This window comes from Typopeltis vanoorti, chromosome 24 (assembly GCF_054136105.1).
Source record: "Typopeltis vanoorti isolate ZY-2024b chromosome 24, IOZ_Tvanoo_1.0, whole genome shotgun sequence".
Lineage (NCBI taxonomy): Eukaryota > Metazoa > Arthropoda > Arachnida > Uropygi > Thelyphonidae > Typopeltis > Typopeltis vanoorti.
In genome coordinates this window covers 73,083,509-73,102,465 of record NC_143572.1, presented here as the reverse complement: position 1 = coordinate 73,102,465, position 18,957 = coordinate 73,083,509, and the positions used below count along the sequence as shown (strand labels likewise).

At 35.4% G+C, this 18,957-nt stretch overlaps 1 protein-coding gene across 2 annotated transcripts in view; it reads right to left on the bottom strand.

Annotated features, from left to right (window-relative positions):
- LOC150093407 (pleckstrin homology domain-containing family B member 2-like) overlaps positions 1-18,957 on the bottom strand; it is a 222,213-nt gene that overhangs the window by 185,270 nt on the left and 17,986 nt on the right. For both annotated transcript variants that reach the window (XM_090413438.1, XM_090413437.1), the window contains exon 2: positions 3,401-3,490. In XM_090413438.1, coding sequence (XP_090269564.1) covers positions 3,401-3,446 — 46 coding nt within the window. In that variant the 5' untranslated portion in view covers positions 3,447-3,490. The remainder of the gene's footprint in view (positions 1-3,400; positions 3,491-18,957) is intronic.

Here is an 18,957-nt window from a genome sequence, read left to right as displayed (position 1 = left end):
TTTTTGTCAAATTCCAAAAATGAAAGAATCTTGATGTTCTTCAATTCTAATCAAGCAGAACGGCCAGTCTGTCCAAAACAGCAAAGATGGCATGAGCAGGGTATGTGATAAGCAACCTGGTAAGGAAAGAGCGTAATGTATCCTTTGTAGATGGCAGGAACCAGACTAAATTTGTTCATTCAAGCAAGTTCAAATTCAATCATCTTTTCCTGGGAACTCTATGAAATCATCTGAACCTGACCCGACCAGACTGCATCCTGATATCCAAGTTTTGAGACGTGATTACTATTAACTGTTCATAAGTTTTTTTTTTAATCTAGGCAACTTTTTACAATTGTTCCTTTGAACACTTTTTCTTTTTCTTCTGCAGCTTTTCCCACTTGGTCAATGTTTGTGGTGAGTCTCCTCCACAACTGTTCCTTTGAACACTAATAGTGTAATATCACATACTTTCAGCTGTGACCAAGCTAATATGAATTATTAGGAAGAGAAAAGGGATCTGCCTGGTCTCTGACAAGAGCTATCAGTCTGAAACAGCTTTCAGGAAGCCTTAATCAAAAGCATTAATAACAAGGCAAATGAATTGGTGTCTAGGCAGAGTTGGTCCTGTAAGAATTGTAGTATCAAGGCAACTGTTGTGCCAAAAAAGGCCTGACTGGGCCTGGTTGGGTAGCACATCCACTCTCCAACCAACAGGTCGTGAGTCTGAATCCATCATGGGCATGGATGTTTGTAAAAGCCTGTTCTGGACAAGCATGTATAGCTCCTTGAGTTTATAAGACTTGTCTTTAAACGATAAAATAAAATTATATATATATACACACACACAGTCATCCCTCGACTTACATCCATTCGAGTTACATCCGTGATCCCATATGGGAATAAATTACATTTTCAGCTATACTTTTGAACAAGACGCAAGTAAGCATAAGGTAAAGCATGCATAGTGGCAACAGCTCTTTCTTTTAAGGTTACACAGTGACCAGCATTCATATTTACGAATTTAGGGACACAAAACACAAGTGTTGAAATGATTATTTTACTTATTATTAAAAAAATAACAATTGATGTTTCGACCCCTGTATTGAGGTCATCATCGGAAAAATACATGTGTATATGAAACAAGCTACATTCACTCTACAAAGGTAAATTGAATCAGTGGCAACAGCACTTTCAGCAGCAACCTCCCTCGGCAGTCGGCACGTGTCTTCAACAGTTCCTCTGTTGATTGTGTGTTTGAGAAATGGTTTAATAGTGTTTTTATCGTTAAATACTTCGCTATGTTTTGGGCAACATGGCCCTCTACATGCACAATCAAAAAACCTAGTGAAGAATCATAGAAAAAGAAGACAAACAATTCATCTTGAAACGAAGTTGCAAGTTATGAAGCAACATGAAGCTGGTAAGCCCATCAATGTGATCGCACATGACTTCGGATGGTCTGATTCAACAGTGACAACCATTTTGAGAAATAAGGATAAAATCGTAGAGGCTGTGAAAGGATCTGCTTCCATTAAATCAGCGATAGTGATGAAGCAATAACAAGGTCCTATCGGTGATATGGAAAAAGCTACTTGCATCATGGATAGAGGACCTGAACCAAAAGCGCATACCCCTTAGCACTATGACCATAACCGCTAAGGCACTAAGTCTCTTCAACATGTTGAAGGAGAAAGCAGAACCTGATTATGACTACGAATTCAACACTTCTTCCGGTTGGTTCAAGCAGCGTTTAGCTGCATAATGGGAAAACGTATGGGAATCTGCAAGTGCTGAGAAGGCTGCCAAGGAGTTTGTGGAAAAATTGGATAAAATTATTACAGAGGAAAATTATTTGCCCCAGCAAATATTTAATATTGATGAGACGTCCTTGTTTCAGAAAAAAATGCCTGAGTGGACATTCATCCACAAAAAGCTAAAATCTATACCTAGTTTCAAAGCTCTTAATGCCCACATTACGATTCTGTTATGGGTAATGTGGCTGGGTATAAACTGAAACCATTTGTGATATGGCACAGTGAGAATCCATGAATCTTCAAAAACATTACGAAGCATACTCCCAGTTCATTATCAGAGCAATAAGAAGTCATGGATGACTCAAAAATTGCTTGAGGATGCTTAATCAACTGTTATGCGAGTGAAATAAAAAGCTATTGTGTGAAAGAAAATGTAGAATTTAAAATTTTATTAATTCTAGATAATGCTCTGCTCCAGGTCATCCATCTTATAACGGCGATCTTCACCAAATTCAAGGTCATGTTTCTCCCTCCAAACACTGATCCAACCAATGGATCAGGAAGTTTTTCCAGTGTTTAAGGCTTATTATCTACGGAAAACTTTTCTCCGTAGATAATAAGGCTTATTATCTACGGAGATAATAATAATAATAAGCCATTTCTGTTACTGAAGGAAATGACCAGACTCTCATGCAATTCTGGAAAACATTCAATATTTATCATGCTATTAAAAATATTGCTGTGGCTTGGGACAAAGTGACCTATCAATGTATGAGTGGCATATGGAAAAAGACATTAAAAAAGGTTTGTGCATAATTTTGGAAGTTTGTAATAGTGGGCCTAGCAAACAATTTGAATCTCGTAGTGAATATGACGACATAATTCAACTCATAGAAAGTTCTCCTGAAGAGTTGACCAACGAAGAATTGGTCGAACTGGAGGAACAACTGTTGCAGAAGAAGAAAAACGAGAAAAGGAAGAGGGAAAAGAGAAACAGGAAAAGGTAGTTAAACAATTTACAGTGAAGAGTCTTGCAGAAATGTTCTTTGCAGTTAGCAATGTTCTCAAAATGGCTGAAGACACGGATCCTGATGTTCAACGCTAATTAATAATAGAAACGAAAGTACATGATGTAATTGCTTGCTATGAACAAATTTATGATGAAAAGAAGAAGATGAATAAGCAAAGCACATTGGACATTTTCATCAAAAGAACAAATGTTTCACCAGAAGAGTCAGAGCCTGATCGTTCACACAGGAAAGGTAATGAAGATGTGATTGTGGAGGAAGATTTGAGTGATTATTCTCCTGTTTTATAGTGGCAGTAACAAACCTTATTTATGGATAAACTTGCCCATAAATAAGGTTTAAAAATTAAAATGACAGTATACTTATTACAGTTAAGTTCCTAACCCCTATAACTCTGTTGATTTAATGTATTGATTTAAGTACTGCCGGATGGAACGGAACCCAGATGTAAGTTGAGGGATGACTGTGTGTGTGTGTGTATATATACATTCACATTCTATATTTTCACAAGGTCTCAATAACTTTTAAATTGTTTTTCTATTTGATTATGAAACAATGAATTTATTATGCTTTCCTTTAATAATTTTACTAATATTATCTAAATCTTTTAAAATGAAACAATGACAATGTTCTTACTTTGCCTATATAGCCAGCCACTCTTTGCTATGACAGAATTATCCATTGTAAGTCTTAAACAGAATTCTATGTACTTTTATGCAAGAATACCTAAAAAAAAGGAAATTCATACAACATTAAGTAATCATTTCAAACTTGAATAATATATTCATGAACTATTTAAATTTGCATATATATATATAGTGTATGTGTGGAAAGATTTTCCACTTGGTTATACTATAAATTAAAGATGTCAAGAAATTATATTCTTGGTTTCATCTATTATCCAAGTGTAAGCAAAGTTTGTGTATGAAGTCACTTCATGACTGGGCTACTTGTAATATATAGGCTAATGACTTCACATCAATTGCTTTGGGATACTAAGGCAAAAAGGTTCGAATTAGTGAATGACTAATGAGAAGTGAAAGCTGAGCATGACAGCAATGGTAGGCTGGTAAAAATGGCACAGCTATGAAGACATGCACATGATTGGTGGGGTACTAAGAAAAGATCCTGTGAATTAATGACAAAACAAGCCAACGATTGTTGAAATGCTGATTTTTTTTTCACATAAATTCCAAAATATCTGAAACTGCCATAACATTCACTATCTATTTCTTAAAAGTTTAAACTTTTTTTGTGTGTGCGAGGTATATGCAAAACTTTTTAATTTTTTTTTTTATAAAGTAAAGTCAGGGATGCAAGATATACGCGAGGGCAAGTTATATTCGAGTAAATATGGTATTCTTCTAAGTGTGCCTGGAAGGAGTATGAATAATTGAATGGGGAGGGAGAAAAAAATTTTAAGACCATGATTACTTGAGTAGTTGGATAAAATTCTTCACGAATATGGCATGGAAAGAGAAACAGATTACACACAAATAAAGGTAAAACCAATAATATAATTTTTTGGCATCTTTAATTTACATGCCTCCCATGTGTAAATCCCCTGGTCTATAACAACATACAACTATATATTTTGTTCTGCTAGCCTCTATCTCACACCAGATACTCAAATGTGCTATTTTCACTTGCCTGAAGTTGAACTTCGACTCTCTTTGGTTGCAGTTCATTGGCTATCATCAATAACACTCCTGCTCCCATTATTTTTCTCTCTATCCTCCCTGACTATACCTTTCACATTGTATTCCACTAACTATATCATCTTCTGTCAGCCATGTTTCACTAATGACAATAACATTTGGCCAGGATGAACTCACCAATGCCAAAAATTCCTTCCCCTTTGTTCCAAATGCTCCTAGCATAACATAAAATGCAAAAGTCCCTTAGGTCCACCACCATCTTGATGTTTTATACTAACTATCCCATTCTAGTTTGTTACCAGTGGTACTAAGGCATTTTATATACATATTCTTACACTCAACTGCCTCATTGATGCTGCACATCCACTCAACAGCCCCCCCCCAAGCTCTAGTTTCCCTGATTTTGCATATCCACTTCATTTCGTTCAATAACCCTTTTTCCAGACTCTGAACACCAAATCCATTCAGATGCAAACCATCCTTCTCATATACGTCCTTTTGCCCATCAAATTCACTCCACACCACTCTTCCTGCATAACCTATGCATGGAGTCATTCGCTATTATGGTGGCCCTCCTTCTCAGCTCTACTCTGTCATACCGTGGCAACAGACTCACTATCTTAACTCTCTCACTCTTTTCTTTTGCTACTTCCAGTAATCCTTTCATGTCCTCCTTCATGCCATACTTTTCTCCTTTCAAAGCATTTGTTCGAGCCAAAACAATCAACTCATTCACTTTACCCTTTTGTGCTCTAATAGCCTCACTAACATCATTAATTTTTAAAAGCACGATTTTGTCAATCTCTCATCAATCACATCTCTTATGACTGAATCACAGTACAAGACTCGCGCCATGATTTTTCTTTTCCTCTAAGTCAAGCGCTCATTTCTTTTATCTCACATTTCTTTCTTTCTGATATCAGATGACCCACTCGGCAGGACGTTTCTGTATTCATTGTAGCTCCAGCCAACTCATCATTCTTTGCATTCGTACTACTATTCTTTCAACTGACACTTTCTCTCTCAATTATGTACTTTTAACCTCTCTTTCAATCTGATTGAAAGAGAGGTTTCACGTGTTTTCACATGTATTCTCAGTTCCATCTACCACTTCAATCTCACGACCTGACATACACTTTTGATGCTTGCTTTCATAGAATTTTTGGCACACTTTCCCACCATTATCACTTTCAAACCAAATTCCATTTTTGCATTTGGTAATGCGTACATCTTGCAGACATTGCACTATACAAAGTCCTTTTGGTTGAATTCTTTAAACAATGATGCCTTGGATGTTATTGTTCTACTTCACACCAGTGCAGCATGCTATGCAAAAAGACTATACAGGTATCCCTCGATTAACGTGGTTAATTAATCCCTTGATGTTACCGCATATATCAAAATCGCGTTAATGAAATCTAATAATCAATGGAAAAAATTATAATTCGTCTATGATCAATTACTGTATTAATAATTCGTTTTATATGGTACTCTTTTAGGAAAGATAAAAAATGAATGCAAAGTAAATGTTTAATAAATACTTGTACCTACATTATTTACTGCAATTTTTTTTATCAAAAGAAGTTATCAAGAGTCATTTGAACAGTTTTAGTTTTTTTTTCTTATCGGCATAAATTCAGGTATCCGGAGAGTTCATCGAAAAGGCAATTCATCAAAAGACAATTCATGGAATGAACAATTCATCAAACGACAATTCATCGCAAATGCAATTCATCAAAAAAAAAGTTCACCGAAAATTTAAAATGTCTGAAAATGTATAAAGAAATTGATCCATTTGGAACAAAACCTGAACCGTGAATAAGGAGATTACAATGCTACTTTCATAGGGAAAAATTATGGAACAATATGGTTCTTATGGTCTTTCTTGTCCGATAACTGTTTCATGTCTGTTCATGGGACTGATTTGCCTGTTTCCAGAAGAAAAGCCCAGCCGTATCTATATTATGCCTGCTAACTTACCTTTAGCAGAACAGGGCTGATAAAAATTATGCATAAATGGGATCCAACTACCCAGTTCTTTCTAACTAAATGGCTTCGTTTTTACCGACTGAACTATGCGGGCTTCATTATTATTATTGTTGCTAATAGTAATATGCAACTTCAATACAGCAATTATTATAGGATGAATATTACTCAGATTCACTATGTGAAACTTTTACAAGAAAATGTTGAACCGCTCCAGTTTTCAGTTCAGCTATATTCAGGGCGACAAAGAAATAATGTGTCCAAATTATGTACTGTATTACAAAAACTCTCTGACTTAAATGACTTAGCAGGAGTTGTTGGTACAAGAAGCTGTCTGCATGGTTGTTCAGTTTTTGTTCTAAATGGATTACTTTTACCATAACATTATCAAAAATTTAAAATTTTGATTGAATTGTTTTTCGATGAATTTTCCCGTAATCATAAATTCTACGATAACAAGCAAAATGACTCTCCAGGCCTCTGCAAACAAGCAATAAAACATAAAGAAAAAACACTGCAAATATAATACATGATGGTACAAATTAAGTGGATATTGAATCCAACATTATTTCATAGCCGAATATAGAAACTACAAGAGTTTCGTGCTGAAAATATAGAAACTAAAAGTTTCGGCAGATGTAAGCATAAGCAACCTTATGGGCAACTCGTAGTAAAGGTGGAGTGAGCTCTAGATCACTTTCCTTAGTATTTTCCATAATGTAAAGCACATCTCCTAGAGGAGATGTATGATAAATATTGAATCCAACATTATTTCATAGCCGTATATAAAAACTACAAGAGCTTCCTACTGAATATATAGAAACTAAAAGTTTCGGCGGATGCAAGCATAAGTTTAACGTAAAGTATAACATAAAGCACATCTCCTGGAGGATATGTATGATAAAAATAAGCTTTTGGCTCTCTATTTCAGTAATACATGATGGTTTATTTATTTTCAGTTACAATCTAGAAATTATTGAACAAAGAATAAAAAAAAAAACAACTAAACCATACTATACTGACACCAGAGGTCGCAATATTATCTCTCAGATACAATTTACTGTCAAATATCACAAACCTTTACATAACATGTGTTAAACCAAACTGACAGCAAAAAACAGTGCAGAATATCACTCATAATATATGAATACACAGCTACTACTCATGACCTCTAAGCTATACACTGAATTGTGTAAGAATATTTATATTAAACATTTTGCAAAGATCTGTCAGATCAGCTGCGAGCTCCGCAGGGTTAAAGGCGCGTTAATCAAAACTCTTGCCACGTATATCAAGGAATTGTAGCAATTAATTTTGCCGCGTTAAGCAAGGGATGCCTGTATTTGACTATTTAAAACAAAGCTTTTCACTCAAATCTAATTAACACCACAACACAGTCCAATTCTAACAAAATTTTTAACTAATTTCACTATTTTTTAAAAAACTAAACAACTTAGCTTCAGAGCTCTCCAAACACAGTCCTACCACCATACACCACCTGATGGTGCATTTTTGCAACCTTTTCAACTCAAAGCGCAACCTTATATTTTGCAATATTAAAATGACAATCATTATCTTTTGCTGACAATGCCAATTATTTAAATCATCCTGCAGGATATCTAAACACTTTTATCAACTATTGCTCTCTCCAGTTTTGCATCATCAACAAATAATTGAATATCCCCCCCTTACATATTTCCCAATATCACTGATACACAAATTAAATAGTGACCCTAGTAGAGAAACCTGTGGTACTCCACTAGTCACCATAATTCTCCTAGATTCCACTCCAACATATACTACTCTGGTTGAATTCTTTAAACAATGATGCAGCCACCCTCCTATCCATGCTATTAACTTCATATACATTCCTATTTGCTCCAACTTTTGAAAATGTTTTCCAAGTGGTATTCTGTCAAATGCCTTTACAAAATTCAGCAGTATCACAGTAGAAACATTTCCTTTATCCAATTCCACTGTCACTATTATAAAATGTGAATAAATACTACGACAGGACCAACCCTCTACAAAGCTGTGCTGCCCACTATAGAGTATCACATTCCGACCCACCCATATACTACTCTTTGGTGTCAAGTCAGCACCCCTATTCATGCTACTAGTTTCATATCCATTCCCATTTGCTTAAACTTTTGTAATAGTTTCCAAGTGGTATTCTGTCAAATGCTGAATTCTATCGAACTGTTTGCTAACAGTTGGATAAAGGATAAAAACAAGAATACAATTTCTTAGCAAGTTTAATCATTAGTTGGTTTAAAGATAGAAAGAAAAGCCAATGATTCCAATTGAGTAAAATATAATACACAATAATGGATTTACTGCAATTAGCAACAAATATTTCATGCTGAAATTAACAATACATAATAAGCAATTCAAAGAGACAGAAGGCAAGATAAATCAGTTAACCCATAACAGCAAGCGTCATGCTAAAAGAATCATACAGATAATTATATTTGATTTTTACATAGGATGAGGATCTTCAAATCTTTCAGGATAGAACAGCAATCAATCGTTCTGATCAATTCTGATAGAATAACAGAGCCTCCAAACTTTCTTTAAAGAGATGATCATATTTATAATCATAAGATAGTACACAATGTCATGTACTATCTCTTTGCATTATTTTTTGTTCCACACCAATGAATGGTGTGGAACAAACTTCAGTACAAACTTAGCAAATTTCAATGTTAATAATGTGAAATGTGTTTTACTCTCAATTCCTATGCTGCAAATATTACTAAAGGTAAGAGATTCTGATTGCACTTGTGTTTTTTTTTAAATAACAATGCCACATTTCTTGGAGAATGAAATATTGTATAAGGATAACGGACAAGAATTTCAAGCAGAGTAGGGAATAACAGTTTTCATACCTATAAGCCCGTTTCATTAATGTATTCAGTGTAAATGTTTGTATTAGAAGATCTAAAACAAATCAACACAAATGAAATCTCCTTACTTGACATTCCTATAATACATGCAAAAAAAAAAAAGTAATAGTGGCTGTACAATTTGTTCCATGGGAGAACGGATTAATACCAAGTTGTAACTCTGAATTAGGAAAAGAAGAATATAACGCAAAATACTTTAGAATAATGTGAGTAACCAATTAGTGTGTTCACAAATACACTATCTACCAATAATTGTTTGGGTACTTCATAAATTTACAATTGATACCAACAGGCAAACCCTAATATCGGGTATGTCCACATTTGACTTTGATCACCTTCTGCACCCTTTTAGGGACGCTTTCCACCAATGTGCGACAGACATCGGATGAAATTTGTCTCCATTCCTCCAAAGCAGTGCTGAGTTCAGCGACAGATCGAGGACGTGATACTCTGGAGCTCAATCACTGCTCCAATTCGTCCCACAGGTGTTCGATGTGGTTAAGGTCAGGACCTGCACAGGTCAGATCAGTCATTTAACACCCATCTCTTCATACCATTCCATAAAAACTCCACAGTGTAGGTAGCACCTGATTATCCAGATTATTAAAGTACTGAGCTGCCTTCATGGAACCATGGGCAAAGACCAGTGGTCCCGCTCCAAACCAGATGAATACATCCCACACCATTACTCCTCCACCAAACTTTACTGTGGGTACAACACACTGTTCACAAGGTTGCCTCAACACCCTGCCATCAGATAAGTTTTAAAATTTATTAATTAATTTATTTATTAATTTTGTATCGACTGCCATCAGATGGGAAACAGGTGAACCATGATTCATCACTCCGGAGTACCTTTTCCACAGGTCAATTGTCCAGTTCACACGCTCTTTGCACCAGGCAGACTAGCCGCCTTGCTCATTGTTGTGATGTTCAGCTTGTGTGCCGCTGCTCTTCCATGGAAACCCAGTAAATGAGTTTCAGAGTTTCAACTCTGAAACTCATCACAGACGGTCTGTGCAAATTGTAGCTAGTTTTTGCAAGCCACCTGTTTCAACACTCTCCTGTTCCTGTCAGTCATTTCAAACACATACTAGCAGCCATTTGGTGTTTTCTGGTATGGGTGTTTTCTTGCACTCACTAGTGATGCCAGAACATCCTCATTTGCTGATCACATCCAACCATTGATTTTAGATGTTCCAGTTGAGCAGCAATATATGGACATGTCACCAATGTGACAGCCAACAGTGACAGCTCTCTTAAGTCACTGAGTTCACGTTGTGTTGCCATACCACCTGTACCCAACTGCTACGATGGAATACTGCTTTGTACTATCCATACACCAGTTTTCATGTTATTAGCAAAACTGGAATTTCCATAACTTAAAATAACAAGGGTGTTCAGACAATATTGATAGATAATGTACGTGCATATATGCAATTAGGACACTCAAAGGCCAGAAGTTGTGACTTAACAATGCAAAGGCAATGATGATTTTGCTAATAGAAAAGATAGTGGACAACATCAAGATTTAAAGGGAGAGAGGAAGATTAAAAAAAAAAAGTTCTGTATGGCAAGTAGCATAAAAAGAACACCCAAGATAAATTTCATAGAATGAGGTAAAGAGATTTTAGCCAAAAAAATTTAAAAAAAAAATAAAGAAAGAAAATAATAATAATATGGTTCGAGGATACATTGTGGTTGGTCAGTGAATTCAGCACTCGTGTAAAATTGGTGATTTTTGTCTGTTTTATTGTGTTCCATTAGAAAAGTAGTGTTTTATAGTATATTAGTGTAGATTTTAGTGTTTTATTACACATTTTTATTAAGATATTTCAATAATAAGTAAAGTTTAAAATGGTGCCAAAAATGCACAAGAAACGTAATGCTAAGAAGGGCAGCACAGTCACGAACAAGAAGGCCAGCCCTGCTAACGAGGTTATTGAAAATGAATTAACCTCCAAAATAGCGAAATTAAAGCAGATCATCAGAGACAACAGGGGAATTACAAAAAGTTGAGAGGTGTTTAAATGAACATAGGGAGGAAAATTAAAATAAGCAGCAAAATAAGAAATAACAAAGCATGTAAACAGGTAAGTCAGGAAGTAACGAAAATCAGGTAAGTGATGATGTTTGTAAAAAGGATGTTATTTGGTATGGTGACTCTATAATAAAACATGCTATTGATGAACAAGTTATAACTTAGTTTTCCCATAGTGAACATTAAAAATATAAAGTAAGGATTCAAAAACAGAAAAGAAAAGTAAATGCGATTGTAATTGTAGCAGGTGCTAACGACTCAGTGATAAGTTTAGTATGAGAGAGGAGATGAAAGGGTCGTTGGAAGAAACGAGAGTGAAGAGTGAGAAAGTGGAAATTGTCAGTATATTACCTCAATATGATAAAAATGAATTAAAGAAGGCTATGATGGCAAATGATTCGATGCGTAGGCTGTGTATAAGCAATGGATGCAAGTTTTTGGATATGTGGAGTGAATTTGAAGGAAGATTGGATTTGTATAAGAGGGATGGCCTACACCTGAATGCATTTGGTATCAGTAGTCTTGAAAAACTAATAACTGATATGAGACCTAACACAGAATCAGGGAAACTAAATCATAAAGGAAGGAATGGTAAGAATGTGAGTGTAAGAGCAACAATGTTATAACTATGTTAATGAAGGGAAGGGGCTTTATCATGGAAATGTTGATGAGGAGAGAACAATTTCCACTTTGTGTTCGTCTGGTATGGACCCATCAAACATGTGCAAAGATGCCTACATAGGCACTAGAGAAGAATAGATATCTCCAAGTTGTCCAACTGTGTCATGCAGACTACAGACAAGAATATACAGAAGAAGATGCAAGTAGATTTTATCTGTACACGAATGCTAAGAGTATCAGAAACAAAGGGGTAAAGCTTGTTGCCAGGGTAGGAGTCAAATGAACATGTCATCTTATTAAGCAACAGATTTGTAAGAAAAGGATGATGTCCATTATGAAAATTATAAGAAGCAGGCTAGAATAGTCACAAGTGTTGTATGGAAAGCAAAGTCTGAGTAGGAAAAGAATCTGGCTCTGTGTGCTAAACACAATTCACAAAGATTCTAAAGATATGCTCCAAGTAAAAGAAAATGAATATCAAAGATTAACTCTTCTAAATGCAGATGGCATGAGGGTAGTAGATGCAGAAGAGGTTGTTCAACTAATGAGCCCATTTTGTTAAAAGCTATCGACCTGGTGTATGTAAAACACTGATCTCAATGCTACCTCTTCAATGGATGAAGAAACTCAGGTGTATGAGGAAGAAGTATTAGAGCTGTTACACAAACTGAATAAAAACCCAGCAATAGGAACTGATGGGATATCAGCACGTGTGCTAAAAGAGTGTTCAGCTGAACTGGCTATTCTTTTTTCTCGTGGAAAGGCTTAGACGTTGGTTATGCATTTTCACTATATAATTTAAGGAAATTACAACATACTAGGATATACATTAAAATAAATTTTAATATATTTCAATATTTCGGCAATGTCACGTTGCCATTTTCAAGAGCTTAAGAACAAGACACGTGCATGCAGGCACAACAAAACAGTAAATGAGGAAGAAGTCTGAAGCTATTATTTCTCCTAAAGTCCTGATGGTGCCCTCTAGCAGGCAATGTTGGTATTGCAATATCGCCCAAGAATACCAACATTGCCTGCTAGAGGGCACCATCAGGAATTTAGGAGAAATAATAGCTTCAGACTTCTTCCTCATTTACTGTTTTGTTGTGCCTGCGTGCACTTGTCTTGTTCTTAAGCTCTTGAAAATGGCAATGTGACGTTGCCGAAATATTGAAATATATTAAAATTTATTTTAATGTATATCCTTCTTCTTATTGTGCTATCCTCTATCGAAGGTCAGCGACCATCTTGGCGAACAAACTGCGCTCTTGCTAATCTGAGTAGTTGTGCACTGCTCTTTCCTGTCCACGTCTTGATGTTGTCAAACCATGATATTCTTTTTCTTCCTCTAGTTCCTTTGCCACCAATTCTTCCTATCAAAATAGTTTGTAGAAGTTGGTATTTGCTGTTTCTCATGATGTGGCCAAGATATGATGTTTTTCGGTTCTTGATTATTTGTACAAGATGTTTAGCTTTGCCAATGGATTTTAAGACATCTTCATTGGTAATTTTTTCTGTCCATGATATCTTTAGCATTCTTCTGTATAGCCACATCTCAAAGGCTTCGATTTTGTACATTCTTCTTGTATCAATAAGAGAAAGAATCTCATCTGTCATCCATTCCTGTTGTTTTATATTATTCACATAACCTACTTCTTCAATACTTGTTGTTACGATGGCATTCTTTAAGCTATTCCAAAGAGATTCCACACTTTTATTTTCTTCTATGTTAATCTGTTGTAGGTTAAGCTGTGTCTTAGCACTTTTATTTATGTTCGGGTCTTTCAGTTTTTCTACATCAATTTTCTTTTTCGTCTTTTGTGATTTTTTAGCTGATTTTAATCTAAGATGTACTTCTGCAACTATGGGATTGTGGTCTGATGAGACATCTGCTCCAGGATAAGTCTTTGCACTCTTTATACTACTATGAAATCTTTTATTTATCAGTATATAATCAATTTGATTTCTGACAATGTTATGTTGGTTATCTTGAGGCGATTTCCAAGTGTACAGTCATCTGGGTGGAAGTTTAAACCAGGTATTTGCTATTGTTAGATCTTCTTCCTGACAGAACTGGACTAGGCGATCTCCTCTGTTGTTTCTGGTGCCTAAGCCATGTTTGCCAACAATTTCTCCATCACCCCCTCTTCCCACTTTTGCATTGAAGTCACCCATCACTATGTTTATATCATGTTTCTTTGTTAGGTTTTTAATCTCTTTTAGGTGTTCATAAAACTCTTCAACATCTCATTCACTTTTGTCAGCTGTGGGTGCATAAGCTTGGATGATATTTATGTTAATGGGGTTTCCCTTAAGTTGTAACAGCATTATCCTTTCAGAAAATGGAATCCAATTTATTACTGATTTCTTCATCTACTATTACAGCTACACCATGTCGATGTTTGTTCTCATCATTCCCAGAGTAATACATTGTCGTATTATCTTGATGACACTTTCCAGATCCTGGCCATCTTGTCTCGCAAATTCCCAAAATCCGGATGCCCAGCCTCTTCATTTCTCTTGTGGCATTTCTTAATTTGCCAGCTTCATACAGAGTTCTGACATTCCAAGTTGCAATTTTAAAAGTGGACACCATTTTGAGCCCGGAGATTCATTGCACCCCTGTCCCATTTAAGGGACGCCGGGAACTTGGGGCCCAATTGTAAGCGTTTGCTCGCCATGGTGGTTGTTCTGGAGATAAGGTAGAGCAGTAGCTTCTCCATTTGCTTTCTGCTCTGCAGTATTACAGACATACGCAATATAATCATATTGCCATCTGCAAATCTCTGATCACAAGCTTTTCCATCATCATTTGGCTTCAACCTTGTGTCAGTACTGACAATGCTGCTTCCCAATGTCAGGGGCAGTGACCCCAGCAGGTGCTTATTTAATGGCGGCACTACTCGCCATGTCACCGAGTTGTCATTGGGCTTTGTGAGGTTTTAAGTGAAACAGAGTTGCCACTTCTGCTCCCCCACGCCCTGATAGCTCAGTCGCTGTTGGTCCACGGCTGCTTATTAGCCAGATTGCTCTGCTTATATCGCAGCTAGCCTCCATATCTGAAGGCTGTTCCCCGATCCGCCACCTAGGGATGCACCCGGTAGTAGTCAGCTCTGCCCCGGGAATGTATATCCTAGTACGTTATAATTTCCTTAAATTATATAGTGGGAAAAAAAAAAAAAAAAAAAAAAAAAAGGCTATTCTTTTGACCATGCTGTTTGATATAAGTCTCAGAATAAGGAAGATTCCGCAGGAATGGAAAGAATGTATAGTAATTCCATTGCACAAGGGTGGTGCAAAGATCAATGTATCCAACTATCGACCAATTAGTATCTCAGGAGTGGTGGTGAAGATTTTGGAAAAACTGGTTAGGGCTCGCATTCAGAAAAGAGTTGACAGTGAATCTCTACTTTGCAATGAGCAACATGGATTTACTAATAGAAGGTCATGTTTTAGCAACTTGCTCACATTCTATAATAATGTTACCACTGAACTAGACAAGGGGAATGGATACGCCATGATACTTTTGGATTTTGCAAAGGCTTTTGACAGAATACAGCATGGTAGACGGTTGCATAAATTGGAGAATATGGGATTAGATTATGGAATATTAGCATGGATAAGAGGATAACTGACTGACATATCAAAAGGTGGTATACAGGGATGTGAGTCTGCAAGATTTATAGGTAACCAGTGGTATACCACAAGGATCAGTGCTTTGTCCACTGTTATTCAATCTATACATTAATGATATCACAAACTTTGCAAAGCAACACACCTATTTTATTATTATTTGACACCTCCAGGGAGTCCAAAGACTCATCGAGGGAGAGTGTGCCAACAGCATCGAACGATTGTCCCCTTCCACCTACTAACCGTGCTCAAACTTACTTAACTGAGCCATTAGTAGCAGAGGCTCCATGGTATTTTCAACATTCTTCTGATGGTCCACATTTCGAAAGCTTCTAATTTTTTCTCTGCTTCTTTATTTAGAGTCCAAGTTTCACTGTTGTAGAGAAGGCTTGACCAGATATAGCATTTTATTAATCTTTTTCTTGTGTATATATTAATGTCTCTGGATGTTAGAACAGTTTTCATATCTTTTCTTGCTATCTCTATTCTTCTTTTTATTTCTTTAAGGGAATTTCCTCTGTCTGTAAACATTTGTCCCAAATATATAAAAGACCAAACCTGTTCAATTTTCTTTTTATTAACAGTTATGTTCAGTTTCTTATTTATTGATTCTTTTGAAATAATCATGCGCTTTGTTTTCTTTAGGTTAATAATTAGTCCCATGTCCAAGCATCTGTTGTAAATCTCTGTGATTAAGTTTTAAAGATCATCTTCAGATTCAGCTTTGTTCCACTTACCTCATTAATAATAATAAAAGCATGAATTCTAGAATGCCATTGCCTGACAGTGGAGACTGAACATGTGCACAAATACTACTTAAGATAGAATCAAAAAGTAATTAAGGAAAGTGAGATTAATGGATTGAGAAAACTAACTGAATTCAGTTAACTGGAGAACATGAGCATTAACTGTGCATGCACATGGTTTTTTGAAGCTCGCTGACAGAAACTGACATTAATGAAGTTGAAACTGGGTTCATTTATAAAATGGATTTGAGGTTTGGAAGATCTGAATCTTTTTTCTACCCTCCTGTATTCTTTAAGTTTTCATGGTTGTTTGAACACAAAGGCTATGATGCCAGTATATTGTCTGTTAATTGTGTGTTCTTATGGCCAGTATGCCCATTTTGCAGAATTTAAAAAAAAATAAAGTTTCAACAAGCTAATTTAGGAATGATCTGAAACAATTCTTTCAAATGATCACAAAATGGAGTATGCCAAAGATGTGTGATCAGGAGCAAAGAGGGTTCACATGTCACTGAGATGTATACAACTTATATTCAACTTTCTACAAGAATTTAATAGTCACTTATTTTGGTTGAGTGACTAAGGAATGGAGATTACCAGATCTAAACAGTTTCACTACAATATTCATCTAAGAACAAATATATTGTTTTACCCTATATGCTATTTAAACATATTTCTATAAAAAATGCACATGACTTTCACTACTACTACAAATGACAGTAAATTTGCCAGCAGTTTGAAGACCTATGTGTGCAGCAGGAAAATATAATTTATATAGTTAAAACTACATGTGTTAAATTTAAAAGTGTCTTGTATCAATGAATGAAACGTTTATGCTAATCACCAATTAAGTCAGTTATATTAAACACTGATTTCATAATCAAAAATGAAATATTTATCCCATAAATAAGTTATAAATTGCTATGTCCACTTATGAAATTAAACAAAAAAAAAAAAAAAAAATCACAAACCAAACTTGACTATTTAAACTGCACAGAATTGTCAATAAAGATTAACATTACACTAGATAATATGCTTCCTATAAGCAGAACGAAGGATATCAATTTATAAATAACAAATTTCAAACATTAAAAAGTTGCTAAGGTTTTGATATCTAGAAGAACAGTTTATAAAATGTTACAACCTACTTGTTAAGAATATATCAAAGAATTATATATAATTAAATAAAAATAAATCATGGCACAAGTGCCAGAAATATCCAGCCTGAGGTTTCCCTTCAGGCAGGTTATCAAAACAAATGACTGGCAAAGAATCAACAAAAATATTTTTAGTACAGTTGGTTGTATGAGGACTTAGAATACACAGACTGAAGAATTAATATAACAATCTTATTTTGTGATTATTTTTTCATCATTTTAACTTTGAAAATATTACTGATAATATTTTCAAATGATCATGAACTGGACAAAGAGCAGAAGTACTTAAAATAGCAAAGAATAACAATTTCTTATAAGTAATACAATGAAAAACTTATAATTTTCATTTATAAATAAAAATACACTGTTTGCTTCCTTTCTGCTCTTAAAACTTTTTAATGATGTTTAAAGTGATGCTTAAACACAATTTTGTGTTTTAAAAAGAAAGAGGGCAATAAACAGAATTTTGCTGGATTAATTTCTTAATTCTAAATTTTTTATAATGATTATTTCAGTTCAGGTTACAAAGCAATCTGAACAGGTAAACATTACTGCAAGTATAACAAAAAATATGCCTTACAAGAAAAAAATGAAAACAAATCACTTTCATTAGAAAGCAACTGTTTTAATACTGTCCAAGCAAATCTCTCTATGTTCACTGGGCATCTACAGATGCAGTATGGTCACTCAGATGCTCAGTGATGTGCCACACCAGGCCTCACCATATAGTCCTGTTCTTTGCTTTTATGGAGGCCTCAACTCCGAACATCAGTCACTCCACATACACCACCCAATCCATCTCATTGATGGTCTACCTTTCCTCTTTTTCAAGGAACTTTACCTTCTATTACTGTTCTGTGAAGTCCCCCTTCCATCCTTTCTATGTGTCCAAAATATTTTAACTTTCTTCTGTCAATATCCTTAAGGAGCCTTAAAGTTCTGCTGATCTTTTCTAACACCCATTCATTTGTAAGCCTTTCAGTATTTGGTATCCTCAACAGTCTTCTGTAACACCACATCTCAAAAGCAGATATCCGTTTCTTATCTGACTTCTTTAGGTTCCAAGTCTCGCATCCATAAGTCAATGTTGGAAAAACAACTGCATCCAAGATCCTCAACTTTGTTCCCATGGAGACAGATTCATCCTTCTAGATTTTAGACAGGTCTCTGATCGTTGTTTTAGTCATTCCTAACCTTTTTCTGACATCTTCTGAACAGTAATTCTTCACATTAATAATCGATCCCGGGTACTCAAACTTGCTGACTTCCTCAATTCTTTCTCCATTAAGGTACACTTGTTTCTCAAGAGCTTCTCTGTTTGTATTTCCTTTGAGAACCATAATCTTTGTCTTGCTAGATTGAGTTGAAGTCCTCTGTTATTACTGATCTTGTTAATTATGTCAAGAATTTGTCCTAGTTCTTCCACGTCATTACAAAGGAGTACT